At 40.8% G+C, this 13953-nt stretch overlaps 1 protein-coding gene across 1 annotated transcript; it reads right to left on the bottom strand.

Moving 5' to 3' along the window:
• Positions 1–1067: 1067 nt before the first annotated feature.
• On the bottom strand, positions 1068–11475 carry LOC139346772 (ATP-sensitive inward rectifier potassium channel 12-like). Its single transcript, XM_070986045.1, has 3 exons — positions 11192–11475; positions 4414–4592; positions 1068–3543 (listed from the first exon to the last, which is right to left on the bottom strand). Exons 2-3 carry the CDS (start codon positions 4503–4505, stop codon positions 1902–1904), a joined length of 1734 nt encoding a protein of 577 aa, XP_070842146.1. The 5' UTR covers positions 4506–4592; positions 11192–11475; the 3' UTR covers positions 1068–1901.
• Between the last annotated feature and the right edge of the window lie 2478 nt (positions 11476–13953).

Raw genomic sequence — 13953 nt, forward strand, 5'->3', positions numbered from 1 at the left:
CACTCCAGTCTCTCTCCTTTTTCCTCCCATGCCATTTATGAGACAACTTCATTAAGCCGCAGCATACGTGTGAATTGTTGCTCAAGTTGACACATTTTCAACTCAGCAGGATGCGCCACCCAGGGTGTATTTGCTTAATCACATCTTTCCATAGACTTTGTATGCAATTTTGCATGAATACCCAGTTTGAACTACAAAGGGCAGACCACAAGAAAATCTGGTATCTCCTTGATGATGTGGAACCGAACTGATTTTGTGTTTGAGTGGTGCACTCTCCCTCACAAATGACCCACAATGCTAAGAACCATGGCTGTGGCTTTGAGCTAAATGCTTACTTCAACATGCTAACATGCTTACACTAACAATGTTAACATGCTGATGTTTACCAGGTGTAATGTTTTTGATGCTCACCTTCTCAAGTGTGTTAGAATTAAACTAATAATCACTCTACTTCTAAGTAGAGTTGAGGCAGATGGAAATGTCATTAGGTTTGCGGGTATTGGACAACTTTTGACCCAATGATGATGCTAGCTGAAAACAAAGGAATGTTGAAAGTTACCACAATTCATCCTGAGGGGAACTTGTATGTTTCTACCAAATTTCATGGCAGCCCATCCAAAAGCTGTATTCCAATAACAACATTTCATTCAAAACCACAAAAGCCAACATTGTGCTGGCTGTAGATGAAAGGGATTCACCAAAATCATGATGATCGGCAAGTCATGACTGTCTGTAGAAATTTTCATGACAATCCATCCAATATTTGTTAAGATATTTCAGTCCAGACCCAAAGCGCTGAACCAACCAGCCAACCAAGCAACAGGCTGCTTGCATTGCTAAAAATGAGTGAAACACAGTGTACTCAGGGCTTTTGGAACCGCTGGAGGCCTGGGGCCTCGGAGCAGTTGCCTGCTTTGCTTTTTAGAGATAAAGGGCAACCACTCATGCTTTGATCCAAAGACAAATAAGATGTTTGTGATCTCATCTCAGTAGACCCAGGTGGTAATTAGCATGGATGGACTGTGAAATCAGTGAAAAAATGTGCAACAGAAATTCAACAGGGACAATTCAAACATTAACAGTATATACTGTTTTTTTTATTTGGTGCTTTATTCATACAAAACAACACACTGTTGCAAAGTGTTTGAATCTATTGATAAAAGTAAGAATAAAGTGCTTTTTCACAATCTGTAGCCTACATGTTTGACTAATCATTTGAATTCTCTTTCATAGTTCAGGATTTTGTTTATCTGAACTTGTTGTCTATCATGGAAAAAAAAAACTGATAAATTTTAAACAAAATAGCTTATTTATTAAGTGTGAAAAGTAATAGAACTCAGGCAGGAAGACAGAAGTTCAAAATACAGAAATAATTTATTTTTACACAGAGAAAATGAGTGTGTTGACAGTGAGCATTTGCATCATGCTTCCTTTAACATGAATAGATTTTTCTCTCATTACATTTATCTGTATATGATGCATAAAATAAAAGCATATCATATATACAAAAACTGAATGGAAATCAAGAACAAAATGCTTGACTTAACTGTAGATCATATATTGTCATATTGAATAAAACAAGAAAGCAAAAAGGTACCTCGTTATAAGATACCTCATGATTTGAGAGAAATACCTGGTCACCATGTTTAAAAGTAGATGAGCTGTGTATTGTCTAGACACTGATGTTACAACTGAAAGTGTACAATACCTGAAACCAGAGCAACTTATGACCTAAAGCTGAGTGAATTTTTCGACAGCTGCAAAAATATCCTTCTCTTCCACCAGCATTTACAGTTTAAATTGTGTCCTCCGTAGTTTATTTTTTACACTAGTTCAATACTTTAGTTGGATGCACACAGACAAAGAGAGGAAACAAATGGAAGGGCAGCCATTACCATTGATTAAACTCCTGACTCTCTGCTGATGTATAAAGGTAGAGTGGGCTGTAGTCTGTCAAGGCTGATCTGATTCTCTGAGTCCAGAACACACAGCATCTCCACCGTCTGCTCCTCCACAAATGTCTCTTTGAAACCCAAGTGAATGTCATCTCTCATATTTACCTCTCTGTCACTTCTTACATTCAGGCTCCCCGCCTCCTCTTTCACATCACCCTCATCCTCGTCATCCCCGCAGCACAGAGCTACCTCATTCTCGTAGCAGAAAGCACTGGGGGAGTGAGGGCCCAGGAGATGGCGGGCTGCCCTCGGAGCAAATGGTGACGGAGACTGGGAGTAACTCGAACTGGAGGATGAGGACTGCCTGCCATGACGCATCATCTGGCTCAGTTCCCTGGCACTGCACTGAGGTGTAGATGGCACTTCGTAGGTCTTATGGAACCGGGAATAGTCCACATGGTAGCGGTCACTCTTCTCAAAGACCACAGGCTCAAAGCGGTGACCCCACATGATCTCCTTGGCCAAGTAGGAGCTACGGGCCTGCGTGGTCATAGCTGTGGCCTCCACCATCCCCTCCAGGATGACCACAATCTCAAAGTCCTCCTTTTGCAGGTCTGCGCGGCTCAGGTTATACAGAGGACTGGTCTTGTTAATTTCATGGACCACCACAAGCGGTGACACCAGAAACAGGCGATCCAGCCCGTCGTCATAGCCGACATCAATGTCTGTTTGCTCCAAAGGGAGGTACTCACCCTCCGCCGTCACATGCGGCTTAATGAGCTGAGCACGCACATGTGCTTCGACAATGTGGCTCTTGCGCATGTTCCCCAGGCGCCACATGAGGCACAGCTTACCATCTCTTAGAGCGATGACGGCATTGTGAGAAAACAGCAAGGTCTGTGCCCGCTTCTTCGGTCGCACCATCTTTGCCATGATGGTGCCGATCATGAAGGAGTCAATAATGCAGCCCACAATGGACTGGACCACCACAGTCACCACAGCAACTGGGCACTCTTCAGTGACACACCGGAAACCATATCCAATGGTGGTCTGGGTCTCAATGGAAAAGAGGAACGCCCCAATGAAACCCTGGATGTGGAGAATACATGGCCGCCATTTGTCTTGTCCTTCCTCTACGTTACTTTGAGGATCTCCTTCCTTCACAGGAGTGCGAAAGTCAAAGTCTCCATGAGCAAGTGCCACTCCCCAGAAAATCAGGCCAAAAAGCAGCCAAGACAGAAGGAAGGTGGTGGTGAAAATGAGCAGCAGGTAGCGCCAGCGTATGTCCACACAGGTGGTGAAAATGTCAGCCAAGTATCGTCGTGGCTTATCCTCCATGTTGTTGAACACCACATTGCACTGACCATTTTTCTTCACAAAGCGACTGCGCAGGCGGCCGGTGCCCATGTCCAGGCCCAGACGACATGAAGGTGATGCCCGGCAGCTGTTGTGGACGATGGGCTCATTTGTCACTCTCAAAGACAAAGCCCCTCTTCCCTCATCACTTCCTGGACAATCTCCTCCTCCTCCTTCTTCACCCCGCATACAGGACCCCGACAGTGTCTGCTGAGTCAGGGGACTGTGGCCATTGTGGAGCCCCAGGCTGGAGATCTTCAGGGCATCTTCATCTGTGGAAACGATGCTGTATCTGGGAGAACAGAGGGGAAAACATTAGTTCAGGGGATTTGACAATTTCTATAGCCAATGTTAAGGTTGAGTTAGTTAAGGTTGCTAAGCTATGAATTGACAGTTGTTGTTCAGGGGATGTGACATTTCTCACACATTTCCTTTTGTGAAGGGTTTATAAATTCTAACCAATGTCTTCATTAATGGTCTATGAATCATTTACCTTAAGCTTTATTAATCAGTTAGACGCTGTTTTTGAGAAAAACTGTTTGGATTGCCAGGCTAAAAAATTCTTGCTGCATTAAAAGTCAAGCCATTAGCAAATTCTCATGAGCTTAAGATATCAAGACTGTAGATATAAGTTATTTGTAAAGGGTAATAAGCTATCAATTCTTAAGTTATACAAACCGATAAACTTGAGGATCATGAGTTTCTCAGCAAGTCATCTGTGTGATAGTTCGGATAAAGGCATTTTAAGATACTCCATCATGTCTGCAGTTGGATATGTTAATAAACATTTAATGAATGGGGTTGTGGTTGTGGTTGTTGTTGAGAACATCAGAGGTTAAATGTTCTTTTTCAGGGTCTACCTGATGGACTATATTGTCCATTTTTCACAACCTGGTAACCGACATGTTCTTCCAAATAATGATTTATAATTGATCTATTAAGCAGGTAGGTAATGATTTACTGACCATTCTAATCTCTTCATAAAGGGTAACTTATTAGAGAGAAGTTTATAACGTTTCTAGTATCTGCTGCAGACTTGTGCTTGCAGTAGTTATTTATGAAAGGACATTTTTTGTGAGAAGGAACTGAAGTAACATAAAGTTTATTTTCTTTAGTAAAGTTGCTGTGCCATTGACATAGTTATTTTCCCATCCTGTCTTACCTGTTGACTCGCACCGCTCCCATGGCACCGGTGATCATCAGGCTATGTCTGCGAGGGCAGTAATGTAGGTTGGGGCGGGCAGTTCCAACCATTAAAGTACTGTTGCTGGACAGGAAGACAGTATGAGCTCAGATCTGTCTTGCGTTTGTTATCATCGCTGCCATCTCATGATTCATTTTCTGGAAACAAAGGGGACAAGGAGGATATTGTTTCAATGATCAGAAAGGCACAGGACTTTTTCAAAAGCAAAATAAATAAATGAATAAAAATAAATAAATAAAGTTTTATTATAAAGATAATTCCTGTGCCAACAACAACAACAAAAAGAATAAAGAAAACAAAATGAAACCTTGGGGGCCGCTGTGCTCACACAGTAAGCTAAATGCTAATGTAAACATGCTAACATGTTCACAATGACAATGGGAACATGCTAATGTTTACTGTGGAAGGTAGTGGTCATCTCTGCTAAGCATGTTAGCATTTGGCATTTAGCATAAAACACAAAGTAGAGATGAAGCTAATGGGAAAGGCATTTATTTTGGAAGTATTTGGTCATAAACTAAACTATTGTTCAAACTGAATTTTGACCTGATGGATTGACAAGGCTCCCATTCTCCTCTTCTCCTCTCATTAAGTTGTCTTCTCTCCAAAGTTAAACAACCAAATACACGCTAGATGAAAAATTAAGGGATCAGCAAAATCATTGGAAGGTATCTTTATGAGGCACATGAATGTTTGTCTCAAATTTCATGGCAATTTATCTAATAATTGTTGAGATATTTCTGTGTGAGCCAAAGCAGTGGACCAGCAGACAGACCAACATTGTCATCCACAGAGCCACTAGCCACTAGTGTGGCTAAAAATCAGAAAAATCAAAAATCTCTCCCAGCAAATTTTGGCCTTACCCAAATGCACGGAGCAGACCAGACAGTTTTGTGTAATGAAAGCTTATTGATCAGGTTCTTGCTAGTGGTTAGCCTTAGGGACCTTCAGGCCAACCAGGAGTGGAAAACCAGACAGGCAGTGGAAGGGACAAAGGTCTAAAAAAGAGATGAATCAGTGGTAATCTACTGTTAGAGGAACAATTGATCTGCTGTTTGGCCTGATGACAAGGTTGGAGGGTGATTTCGCTCAGCTTATTATGTCAGCAAGCTGGGGACCAAGAGGACCAAAAAGCACCGGGTTGCATAACCAATAGAAGGCCAATTGCACGCGATACAAAAGGGCATTAGTGGTTTATGTTTTATTGTGCATGAATCACTTTGGCTGACATTAATTAGTTGACAGGACAGGCCTGCATTAATGAAAGGTAGTAATGGATTGTCTTGGGAAAATTTCGGACAACTGCAGTTTAAAAGCCTTTGTTCAATATCGCTGTTATGTCAATAACAAGCACAAGCAAATAGAACCGCACTTAGGCACATAAACACACACATACATACATATTTTTATGGGATTTGGTGTCGTGTAACATGGGCTGTGTGCAACCCTTGTTTGTGAAGCTTCCAGACTCTTTTTCCTGTTACACCACGGACAGATGTTATGTACTGGCTGCTGATTGGCTGGATGAAGGGTGATTTTCAACTGGATAATCCCAAAAGGCCAGATGATTACATCAGCTCGATAACTCCCACATCTGGAGTAAAATGTCCTCCATGTGAAATAATGACCTTTTCTTACAGAGTTCTTAAAGACGTCAGCCAGGATGCCTGGTCACGCAGGTTAGCCTCATGTCAGTGCCCACAGCATCATGTTTAGGATGAGGACATCATAGTGCACATGTCAGTCTGTTTGTCCCCTCTCATATCAATTGTTTGTTGTTTAATATGCTGGTATTATATCCAATGTTCTATGTCTTTGTGTCATACCAAGCATTTGGTCCACCCCACATGGAATTACATTCTCTCTCAAACAGCAAACATATATAAGATGCCTCTTTTGTTATACAAAATCAACAGTAAAAACAGCAGTTACACAATTAAATGTACTTCTGAATATTTTCAAATGACAGATTAATGTGAAAATGCTCAATTACATTCTACACAAAGTGGCAGAAGGAGAGAAAAGAAATGCTACAAGCCATAAAGATTATTCTGATTTTTTTTCTAATCTTCTAGTAACTCCAACTCAGTCTTTTTGCATCATCCATATTCACAAAATCAATTTCTGCTTTTATCTTTTTATCAAAGCATTGCGTAGCTGCCAGTGAAGAGGACAATAGAAACCAAAATGGAACGTGTTTTACAGTCTGCTTGTATTTTGCAAAGGTGCGGTCAAAGATGACTTTTGTAGCGTGGTAAACAATACCACTTCTGAAGGATGATATTTAAATTTGCCATCACCAGTGTCATGCAAGCAAAACTCCAAAGTCCATTAAAACCATTAATAACAAATTGTGACATATAGCTGGTGGATGCACAAGTCTGTAACATATTTTGCCTTTATGAAGCTGATTTCAATTACTGTTCAAATGTTAGAGGTGATGTGTTCTTTTGTCTACATATTGCTCAAAATGGGGGATACCTGTTGAGAAAAAACCCCCACAACTAAACTATATAGAAACAACAAAAACTACCAATCGTCAAAGTTCATTCTTAATCTTGGAAATAAGGAGTCTGATAAAACCATCGACTCTCAATGTGTGCTGAGTATCTTGGCTTTCAGGCCCCCATGGACAAGAAGTCTTAAAAGTGCTGCTGGGTGAAGTCATGTCATGATCCACCTTCATGACAACCGAGCAGCAAACTATCAAATGACCAGTCTGTAGGATTTCTCAGCCTCTAGTGGTTGGGATTGCAGATTGCAACCAACTGAATATCAAGAATCTAAAAAAACTATACTATATAAAAAAATAAATATAGTCTTATGAAATCCATTTACATTTTTCCATGTTCCATTCTATTTTCTCCCAAAGTCCGTGTTTTCATTTAGCTTTTTCTGAATTCTGTGTCACATGATTTAAGCACATCATCATCAGAAAGACTGTCTAACCATGAGGTGGATGAAAAAAATTAAATTTAACAAAAGGTATTCAAAGTTGACGACGTGGTAGCGCCTCAGAGAGTTTGTTGAAGTGATGAGCTCTTGCTACACAATGCCTCTCTCGATTTTAGATGTGATAAGTAAGCAGACATCATACATAATCTTATGGGTCTTCAACTTAACTCTGTGTGCGTGTGTGTGTGTGTGTGTGTGTGTGTGTGTGTGTGTGTGTGAGAGAGAGAGAGAGAGAGAGAGAGAGAGAGACCTGGTATTCATCACGTTGTGGGGACTCTTTACACAGTCACATTGTAGGGACTCACCTGCCTTATGGGGACAAAATGGAGGTCCCCTTAATGTAAATCATTAAATTTTAGGGTGCAGACTGAGGACTTGAGGAGCTGTTGGTGGACACAAGCCGTGTACCCATGAATGACACCCACTCAGAGTGTGTTTCTCTTAATTCAGCCTCAGCACTGCGAAAAAACCTTTCTAATGTTAGGGAAAACCCAGATTTTTATAAACTGCATCCACATTTGGCAAATTCCACAACATTCCTGGTTTTACAGTTAATTTAATTTTTATGATCAAATTCTGCAGTTTGTTTCCTGCTTCACGGAGGTCATAAGGCCCTAAGAATCACATCTTCTCTCTGACATTAACCTGACGAGCCAGAGGGTTTTTACCATCTGGGAATCGCACTTTCAAAAGGTGCTTGGCAGGTAAGTGGATGAACCATGTGTCTGTCACTGTCTGTCGCAGGCTAACTTCCCTGGAGGAAAAAAACCTTCAGTGTTGTTCTTTGCTCTCCTTTCAGTGAAGAAATACTCTCCAGTTCTGATATAAGTGATGCTGTAGCAGCCTCTACACTAACTCTGGAGCAGCTGCCTGTGTTGTACCACTGTGGTTTGGCCACAAACGCATAACTTGAAGCCTGGCAAGATGGAGTCTCAGATCAGGTGGTCCTGGGTGATTGAATCCAGCTGCCTCACAAAGTAACTGTGACACAAAATTTTAGCACTATAAGTTCCACTTTGCTGGTTTCATCATTCATCAGTCGTCAAAGATCCATCTCTGTTTCCATTTTATGAAACTGAATGTATGTTTTAGCTGTAAGTACTTTGCTGTATAAATGCCGATAAATATTTTTGCAGCCAACTGTTATTGGTATATGCCTGGCTGATGTCTTTTTTTTTCTCAGATGAAAGGAGCCCTGGGGGAGAGTGGCAGTAATTAATGTTTGATCATAGTTACTGTTTTAGCCGTCTCCATAGGAACATCTTTCCTCTCTCTCTACGGGCCTGATTCGCTGCGTGAGGTGATGGTTTACCATGTGAGACAACGTGTGAGGAGGAGGAGATGAGCCGACTGACGAGAGGAGAAGAGAGGAGAGGAGAGAGGTAAATAGGGCTCTCCCTTGAGTTAAAGAGGCTCCAAAATCTGCACCTCTACAGAGCTCTACGAATACAGATTATCTTTATTCTGTGTTGAAGACTCTGAGAGGAACACTCAGTGTCTAGTGTAGCTTTTATTCAAGTACGTCAGAGCAACTAAACTGACGTATATTGCAACATAATCCTGTGGAAAAGAAAGGATGGAGGAAGCCCTTGTCAAATACCAGATTACTATGTCCCTTAATCTCCAAATCCAAACAACGATACGAAAGGTGGATGGCAGTTGCTGTATGACATGGTTTAAACCCTTTTGTGTAATTTGAGATGTGATTATGGGGGGTGGGGGTAAGAAGAGAGAGAGAAAGGAAATACATTCACGTATGGGCTAAAGTAATGGGCTTTACAGGTGTGAGGTCCTCCATGTTGTACATGGTGTTGGGCAAGATACAGATTAAGATGAAGAGATTATGACGTCAGGAGATGTTGCTACACCATGTAATGCCATTTGCAGAAAAGTGGAAGATTTACACACACAGCAAAAGTGTGAAAATAACAATCTACACTCTTTTGTTGTTGTTATTTTCCCTCTCCTGAGTGTAAAGGCAAAGAAATGTGTGAAAATGTTGCATTTGGTCATGCCATGCATTTCAGAGGTGGTTCTCTTTCGTTTTCATCTCTTTCTCTGTATCTCTGGACAACACGCTCCCTTAAAACCAACAGCTAAGAAGAGCCTGCGTGTCCCTCCGGACAGCACTGGGTACACACAGTGTCCTTGTCTTACACTGAGGCAAAAATAGGGACTTGTATGCGTAACAGGAGGGATTTATTTTGAGTAGAAGAACTATGGTCATCCTACATAGACACACACACACACACACACACACACACACACACACACACACACACACACACACACACACACACACACACACACACAAATACTAGAATCACAGATCATTTACAGGATTAAATGAACTATTTTCTCTTCACTGGGCAAAACAATTTAATGCAGTGCTGAAATGTAACTAAATACTTTGTGTTTGAATACAATTCTCTTCCCTCCTTGAGTATTTCTGCCACCTTATACTTCTACCACATTTCAGAGGCACATATTGTACTTCTCACATTATTTACTTGTTACTGTTCAGACAGTTTTTCAAATCTAACTCAAATCTATTCAAATGCATGTTAATGCATTATGTTATAATACTCCTATAACACACCTATAAAGCTCTGAATTGTGACATTTTGCACAAGGAATACTTTTAGTTTTAATACTTAAAGTATGTTAATGTTTATTCTGTAAACTCTGTGTACATAATCTATATTTTACTAAATCTCTTTTAGTTTTTAATAAGTATTGTGTAGTTCCTGGTAAAGATGAAAATAGAAAACATACTGAGACTTGTTTAACTGAGATGGCACTTTGACCAAATCAGCTTGTATCTTACAAAGTGTGGTATAGACAAAAAAATGTGTCAAGGTGGCATTAAAGCTCAATACTTAAACACTTTCACTATATTAACATTTTGAAAAGCAGGGCTTACTTGTAATGGAGTATATCCATAGTGTGGTACAGCTACTTTTACTGAAGTAAAGTACCCTAATACTTCTCACACTAGTGCAAAAATTAGCTATATTTTCAAAGAAGCATTACGTCTAATATCAGTTCAGCCTGATAAAGAACATATTCTAATCTTTGGGCCATGTACTAACTCTGTTATATCAATTTAAAACAACACAGATAAAAGTGAAGTTTCCGTTTTTGCACATGCATCAGTGCAGGAGGAAGTCTTAAATGCCGATCAATAGGTTCACACAGTGCTACCAGAAGTTATGACGGGGCAGTTTGCAAACTAAGCAGCAGCTGTGACGTGTGTTCATTTCATTGAGGCCACAGGAGCTGTCCAGTGCTGAAAATCAATCCAAAGCCTGCAGGAATAATCGACAGCTGGGAGCGCAGGGGTGGGGGTGGGTGGGGACAGGGGACAGGGGGCTGAATACTACCCTAACCTTGAAAATGATTTTGGCCTTTAAAATCTTTTCCTCTATCTGTTTACACTCCCGACATTTTTTACAGTCGACTTACTCAGCCACATGAACGTTTTGTTTAAGTATTGATTGTGTTTTCTGAGTAGTCGGGTAGTTAGACCGAACAGGGACAAACAACTATTGCAGGACTTACCGCGGTGGCTCTCTGTCACTGTGCAGTTTGGAAATTTGAAGATTTAAAGTGTTCAGAAAAGTAAACAAGTTGGAGTCGAGAGTTTGTAATTCTTCATTGAAACAAAATGAAAAATGCCTTTTTTGGGTTATAAGAATGTATGTATCTTTTTAACCTTCCCACTTGAGCCTAGAGACGTCACCATAAATCAAAACAAGAATATGACGATATAAACACTCACCTTAGCGTTACTGTGGACTGAGTCACTTGAAGACTAACATTGGTTTCATCCTCATAATAAGGTAGTTGAGTTGGTTTACTGCTCACGCCGTCGGTCCTCTCTTCTCCCTCGTTTTCCTTCACTGGACAAACACCTGTTTCATAAACCTGCTCCCAGACTTCTCTTGCACAAACTTGTACATGTCTCCAGTCTGAGCTTTGTCTTGTTGCTCCATAGTCGCTGAACAGAGTCGCTGCTGCCTGCTGGTTGTGCATCTGCCCCGATCCCTGCCAGTGTGTGTGTGCGCGTGTGTGTGTGGGAGAGAGAGAGAGAGAGAGAGAGAGAGAGAGAGAGAGAGAGAGAGAGAGAGAGAGAGAGAGAGAGATGTGATTATGTTCCTATTTATATATGCTATTGTTTTCCCCAGAGTGTGGAGATGTGGATTGTATAATTTAGACTTCAGCCCACTCAGACAGATACTTGCACTGACATCCAAAAAACACAACACCAGTGAAGACTATTGTAATCCTATAAAATTCCTGTGGAGACTCAGGAGTGTCTCTCAGGCACTTTCAGCTTGTGTTTTTTTAGGTCTTATATGAAATTACAATCACAATTATTAAATAAACTTAGTGTAAACACAAAAAATGCTAAAAATGAAATCAATATTTATATCTTGTTGTTCATTAGCTTCATCATACGGTCATACAAAATCTGCATTTCTTCATCAAAATTGTGCAGAATGTGCTCACAGAAAAGTTTGGAATTGGTTGGATTATTACCAAGTAAGCAAGTAATATGGGATGAAGGTTAATGTGGCAAAGCAACTTGAGAGGCTTTTCAGCCACTGATCACAGGCAGTATAAGTGGTCGGAGCTTCTGGGACTAAAAGGTGAACGTGGACGAGCCTTAAACCTGCATTCTTTCTGATGGCCAGTGGGGGGCGACTCCACTGGTTGCAGAAAAAAGTCCAATTGTAAATTTATGCAAAAGTGACCCTATTTCTTGCTTGATTTAATACCTCAGTCAACAGTTTGCTGACAAGTTCATGTTCTCAATCACTACTTTCAAGCCTTTTTCAGCACAACACTTCAAAATTTGTTTTTATGGAGAAGAAAAACATCATCAACTGCTATGATGATGTTTTTCTTCTCTCCTTCAATAACAGCCATTTTAACATGGCTGAAAGCAGTTCTGACACCAAATCTATTATTTACATTAGGAATAGTTTTGGCCCCAAAAGAATCATAATTAAATGATTCAAACTGACCCCACAGTGTCGCATGCCAGGGGAGGATACTGCTGTGACCATTTGATTCCCACAAATACCCTCTGATGTTTGTTTTGCAGTCCAGAAAAGAACAAGTGACAATAAGTGATGATTAACAAACCACAATGACACAACTGGGCTCCAAATATTTAGACAACCTGTTTTCCTTGTGCGCTCCATCTCTCTACGCATGGATTAAGGAGGTTTAAACTGAGATTAGTCAATCCATAGTATGATCATCTGATATTCTGTGATCCAGTTCCAGTCGTGCTGACCTAGACAAAGTTTTAAGAAGAGCTTTACTAAAACAACACGCTTGTTAACAGCATCATTGTACACTTGACCCTGACACAGGAACCTGCTCCTGTTGAATTCTGCACACATTTTGATGCTAAGTGACTGCTGTTGTCTCATATTCTTAACTGACTGTTGCTCACAGGTATCCTTTTCTCTTTCTTTTCTCTCAGGTGTTGTTTTCATGTTCTCCATGTACAAAACACTCCATTTTCTTTGCAAACGCTTTGTAAAAAATGACATTTTGTTGTAAAGATCATATTGTACAACCTAAAACCATAAAAGACTGTTCGAAAATCCAGCTTTTGTTGCAGATGATTCCAAGCTTTGGAACAGTGATTGGTGCCCAGCTTCAGAGGTGTGAACCCGAGTCACATGACTTTAAAGATGCACTCTAGTGATTTAGTATTGCATTTCACAAAGTTGGAAAGCTGATAAAGACCCATAATTTTTTTTTTTTTTTTCTGTTGGACCATAGAAAGCTGCTCCACAACTACAGAGGACATGTGAGACATGTTGCTTCACAGGATGAGTGGTACCCCCCACGGTGAGTAAACTCAACCTCATGTCTTAATTTGTGACGTGACCCTTTATCCTCCCCCTGTTCAAAATTCTGTCATCAGACAGAGTTCGCTCAAACAAAAAATTAATTTTCCTCACAATGCATATCCGTCAACAGCAGCCAATCACATTCAGAGGGTTGGTGTGTTTGTCAGTTACAGACTAGCAGGCAGACAGTGTTGTTTGTTGTGAAAATGTGTAGTTACCACCCAAAAGTGGCTAAACAATCTTTTCCGTGGAGTCGAGTAGAGGGTTTTCCGATTTTTGGGAGAACACAAATTACATGCACTGTCAGCTACGATGAGTGAATAGCCAGTCTCCTGCAGATAAGAGGCGGAAGAAAGTAATTGGTACAATTCCTGCAACTTGCTTCCTCCTCCTTCTCTGTCCTGCTCCGCCCTGAGCAGTAACACCCAACCAACAGCCACACAGTAACAAGTCATGATGGAGAATTCACTTCTCATCTCATGCAACTACAATAGTAGTTAAAAAGGAAAAATCTAACACATAACATTAGTAATGCTGTTACTGAGAGGTTGAGTGGTGGTGGACTTTTGCTGCCACTCTGACTGCTTTCAATTCACTGTCATCCTGCTCAGACATCATTTACACGCAATCTCATGGCCAGGGAGGTGATTAAGTCAGAGTTATTCAGGAA

This window comes from Chaetodon trifascialis, chromosome 2 (assembly GCF_039877785.1).
Source record: "Chaetodon trifascialis isolate fChaTrf1 chromosome 2, fChaTrf1.hap1, whole genome shotgun sequence".
Taxonomy (NCBI): Eukaryota; Metazoa; Chordata; class Actinopteri; order Chaetodontiformes; family Chaetodontidae; genus Chaetodon; species Chaetodon trifascialis.

What these genes read in the sequence shown, in the direction of transcription:
- LOC139346772 (XM_070986045.1), bottom strand. Translation starts at nt 4,505, where the DNA reads ATGGTTGGAACTGCCCGCCCCAACCTACATTACTGCCCTCGCAGACAT. An exon ending in GGAGCGGTGCGAGTCAACAG is followed by an intron (nt 3,544 to 4,413) that starts GTAAGACAGGAT and finishes CTGTTCTCCCAG; the next exon opens with ATACAGCATCGTTTCCACAG.